This window comes from Condylura cristata, unplaced genomic scaffold (genome assembly GCF_000260355.1).
Source record: "Condylura cristata isolate star-nosed mole 26May11 unplaced genomic scaffold, ConCri1.0 scaffold00018, whole genome shotgun sequence".
NCBI classification, from domain to species: Eukaryota; Metazoa; Chordata; class Mammalia; order Eulipotyphla; family Talpidae; genus Condylura; species Condylura cristata.
This window is the reverse complement of record NW_004567119.1, coordinates 40,016,937-40,021,701: the sequence shown is the minus strand read 5'-3', so window position 1 is coordinate 40,021,701 and position 4,765 is coordinate 40,016,937. Positions and strand designations below refer to the sequence as shown.

General features: G+C 52.7%; 1 protein-coding gene across 1 annotated transcript in view; it reads left to right on the top strand.

Annotated features, from left to right (window-relative positions):
* PIK3C2B (phosphatidylinositol-4-phosphate 3-kinase, catalytic subunit type 2 beta) overlaps positions 1–4,759 on the top strand; it is a 45,011-nt gene extending 40,252 nt beyond the window's left edge. Inside the window, exons 29-32 of the mRNA XM_004685536.2 lie at positions 509–590; positions 969–1,075; positions 2,764–2,892; positions 3,439–4,759. Coding sequence (XP_004685593.1) covers positions 509–590; positions 969–1,075; positions 2,764–2,892; positions 3,439–3,627 — 507 coding nt within the window. The 3' untranslated portion in view covers positions 3,628–4,759. The remainder of the gene's footprint in view (positions 1–508; positions 591–968; positions 1,076–2,763; positions 2,893–3,438) is intronic.
* The last annotated feature ends 6 nt before the right edge of the window (positions 4,760–4,765 follow it).

Here is a 4,765-nt window from a genome sequence, read left to right as displayed (position 1 = left end):
TTTATCTTTTTGATTGCTGAGTAATATTCCATTGTGTATATGTACCACATCTTTTTAATCCAGTCATCTACTTTTGGGCATCTGGGTTAATTCCATGTCTTTCCTATTGTAAATAAAGCAGCAGTAAACATGGGGGTGCAGGTGTCTTTTTGAATCAGTATTTTTGTGTCTTTTGGGTAGATACTTAGGAGTGGGATTACTGGGTCATAGGAAAGCTCCATGTTAAGCAGTTTGAGGAACCGCCAAACAGTTTTCCATAGTGGTTGTACTAGTTTGCATTCCCACCAGCAGTGCAGGAGAGTTATGGACATATTCTTACATAAGTACAGTGTCCTATCATCCCACGCACAGTCCATTTCAAAATTTCCCTGTCATCTTCCACACTTTTTGAACCATGACCAAAACTAGAACTGCTTATTTGGTTACTGTATGTGTAAGTGTCTTTAGTCCGGAACATTCCCTTTCCCTTTCTCATGGAAGAATGACCTGCCTTTTGGTTCCATTCCAGTGTGATTTAGTGTATACCTTCTTCCACCCCCTGCCCCGGGATGAAAAGGCTGCAGGCACCAGCCCAGCACCCAAGTCCTCAGGTACAATGCCTTCTCGGATTTCCCTGCCTCCCTTTCCCTCCCAGCTGTTGCTCCGAGCCATTCCAAGGGTAACTTCCCCTATCTCTGCTAACTCGCTTTACTGGTGGGAGAGCCTGGCACCCACTCAGCCTGTGGGCTCCATGGCCCTCCAGAAACTCCATACTCAGCTGGTGGCTACATGCGCCAGTTGGACAGACCCAAGTCCAAACCACATTCACAGACACCACTTTGCACACTTTGTGGCGTGTCGGGAACAGACTCTGAGATACTGGGGGGGTGGGAGGGGGTGTCAGGGGACGCAGAGCAAGACAGAAACTGCCTGGCCAGACAGGACATGGCTGGCCTCACAACCTTTCTTGGTTTCCTTTGTCCCCACAGATGGCACCTGGGCCCGGCCTGTAGGGAAGGTGGGAGGGGAGGTGAAGCTGTCCATCTCCTACAAAAACAACAAGCTCTTCATCATGGTGATGCACATTCGGGGCTTGGTAAGTGTGTGCACAGTCGCCCTTGGCCCTTCGCCTTCCTCTGGCTCTGCCATCGGCCAGGCCTCTGCTCCCTGCTCATGATGCCCATGCCGGCTCTCCACAGGGGGGCAATGCCATGTACCTGGGCAGCCAAGCACCTCCACATACTTCTTCCCACCCATGGTCTGTGGCTTTGGCATGTCACCTTCATTAACATGAGGGGGGTGGCACCTGCCCTAGAGGGTCATGTGGGTGGGGTTAGGTGGCATAGTGCACATTGAACACTTAACGTAAGCGCTGGCATTTTTTGTTACATATAAGAGCTGGAGTGTAGGCCAGAGATGGCTTTGTATGTGCGAGGATTCACCAGAGACAGAATAGGGAACAGAACAGTAGAGACACTTCTGAGAGGAGCAGCCGGTGAGACAGGAGAGGTCTGCTGTGCCCTGTGGGTCAGCTCCCTGGTGGGGGATGGAACTCAGGCCATGGGGGTGACAGCACTGAGACTTAACCCCTAGGCCACCAGGGAGGCCCAATCCCTGATATCTTTTACTATGGTAATGGTGGTAATTATCATAAAGAGAGGCCCAAGGGGCTTATTACCTTAGAAAGATAAGGCAGCCACTGACACCCTTTGAAGCATAGTTGGACTAGTGTGTAATTACTAGAATTTTCATTTGGTTCTAAGAATAAAATGAGTGGCAGGGAACTTTCATTTAATACCTGCCAAGTGCTGACATCATAGATCGGGGCAAGGGTTGTTGGCAGGACAGAGCATGAGCTTTGGGACCAGAGAGACTGAGGTCTCCCTCTCGGCATCACTCATGCATTCATTCAGCATGTGTTCATCAAGTGCATACTATGTGCCAGACACAGATTCATTCTCTCTGGGTACAAGGAAAAACAAATCAGAATCCCTCTCCTCAGGGAATTTGCACACAGAGAACTATAAGTTAAGTGGGAAGTCGGGTAGCAGTAATATTCTACTGAGAACCAGTGCTGGTGGGGCTGGGATATGTGGCCATGGTGGTGGCTCAGGTCTGGGGAGCCCTGATGGTCGAAGAGGTATTTAAGCAGAGGTAGGAGGTGAGGGAGGGAGCCGCTTAGGTCCATCTGAAAGGGGATTGTTCCAAGTGAGGGAGTCCTAAATCAGGAGCCAGCCTGGGGTGTGTCGGGAACTGCAAAGGGCCAGTAGGGAAAGCTTGCAGGAACCAAGGGGAGAGCAGTGGGTGATGAGTTTGGGAGGGCAGAGTGGCACCCCGTTAGGGCTGAGTGACAAGGAGAAGTTGGGGGGGCTTTGAGCCAGAGGCATGACTTACATTTTAAAAGGATCTGGCTGGGTGAATCACTAATTGACTGACCTTGAACAAGCCAACTTAATCTCTCTGAGTCATTTCTCACCTCTGGGCTTACTTGGCTTAAATGACAAAACAGACAAAGACTTGGGTGACTGCAGGGAGATGCCTGGGAACATGATGATTCAGACCTGTCATTCCTGCCAGCGTTCAGACTCAATATAATTGGCGACCCAGTGTTTAAGCGGGATGCCTGATGTTGTGGTGGACACTTCTGTCAGGCCAGTCAGTTAGGTGTGCATGACGGAAACCAGGTGGGCGTGATGAACATCTCGTCAGGGTGTGATTGCAAGAATGGCAAGAAACAGACACATAGAACCTTCATCTTTTGGGGGGGTTTCATTCCCTTTGTAGCAACTGCTCCAGGACGGGAATGATCCTGACCCTTATGTGAAGATTTACCTCCTTCCAGACCCGCAGAAAACCACTAAGAAGAAAACCAAAGTGGCCCGGAAAACCTGCAACCCCACCTACAATGAGATGGTGGGTGGCAGGGTGCTGGGTGGGTGGGGTTGGCCTGTTGCCGGAAGTCTTCATGGCACGTGCCTGTACCTCCTCACTTGGGTATCATGTGCCTGTACCTCCTCACTTGGGTATCATGTGCCTGTACATCCTCACTTGGGTATTGCTATGGCTGCTGCTTGCTCCAGCAGCAGTGACATAAACCACAGGGTCTCCCAGGCCTACCATAGTCACGGTCTGGCCTTTGTATGAAGAGCTTGCCAGCCCTCAGGATGGGGATCCTTGGCTGAGGGGGGGCCTGGGCAGGGAGGGCCCGCTGATCCTGTGCAGATCACAGACAGTGTCCCCAATTAAAAGCTGTGTCCTGCTTGAATTCGGAGTGAAGAGCAGCGTTCTTTAAAGGCTCTCTGGGTTCCCTTAGACTCTGTTAAGTTGGGCAGATAAAGTGGACTTGGCCTCAGCCAGACCAAGCCCGTCTTAAGCGTGGCCTCCTCGCTACGCACCCCCGGGAGGCTTTGAGCTCCCTTCTCACCGCCTGCCTCCTCTCCTCCCCATGTCTGCCGGCAGCTGGTGTACGACGGGATCCCCAAGGGAGACCTGGAGCAGCGGGAGCTACAGCTGAGCGTGCTGAGCGAGCAAGGATTCTGGGAGAACATTCTCCTTGGGGAGGTTCACATCCGCCTGCGGGAACTGGACCTGGCCCAGGAGAAGACGGGCTGGTTTGAGCTGGGGTCCCGAAGTCATGAGGCCCTGTGAACCCCATGGAGCCCCAGCCAGAGGCCCTAGGTGGGGGGACGCCGGGGGACCCGCTGTCCCCTGCTTGACTCATCCTTTCTTTGTGAAGGGGCAGGGCCCTTGGCCATCCTCCCACTGTCCGCCTGATGGGTCAGCCTCCGTGATAGAGCAGGGGAGTGGAGCGGCTCCCACTGTCCCCCCTCTGCAGACTGCATTTGGGTTGATTGTGCTGAGCGGCCCTTGGAGGCTGTGAGGTCGCAGCAAAGTTTTAAGTTTACCTTGTGTCAAGGGAGCAATACCTGGTTTGGGGTGTGTGGGATGGGCCGTATGAAGGAACATTGGGGGGCTTGGGCGGGGAGGGTGGACAGCTTTATTTTTATTTTTAAAAAATGAAATAGTAATGTTGTCCTAACTGGACAGGAAGCCTCGTGAGAAGGGACTTACATATGCCTCAGAAGGCAAAAGAGGAAGACTATTTGGACTTTTTTGTATGATGAAGGTTCTTATTGGACTTTTCCCCAGGGGTGTGCGTGTGTGTGTTTTTTGGTCTTTGTTTTTCTATCTATAGGAATTATTTGGGGAGGGGCCCGGTGGGCCCTCGGAGCCCTCCCTCTCTGAGGGCGGTAGGGAGGGGCAGGGAGGACCTGGTGCTGGACCGAGGCCTGGGCCACAGGGCCTCTCAGATTTTGCCTCCAAAGGAGAGCGACGTGATACCTATGTGTGTAAGAAAGGGCCCCTTCCAGTGCGGTCTGCGAAGGACCCGTATTCAGGGACCCACGCTTTTCCTGGGGGGCGTGTTTCTTCTCTCTTCTGCTTTGCGAGGGCTCACCCTGAATACCCTCTTCTACCCTCTGTTCTCTCGGCCCTTCTGGGGTCACCTGGGCCCATATGCGGGGGATGCTCCCCCACTGGTTCTCTCTTCACTTTTTTCTGGTGGGGAAAAATGCTGCCTTGGCCCTTAGTGTACCTGTCACTAAGGGCTCTCGGCCCGGGGAAGAGGCCTGGGCTGCTGGCCCAGGATGCTCCCCCGCCCCCATGTCCAGCTTCCTTTTATGCTGCTTCTCTCCCAAACTCCGTGTCTGTCATACTTTCTCTAAGAATTTCTTTCAATTCATGGGGCCACAAACCTTTTTACTGTGGAGCCAAAGGGATACCCTAA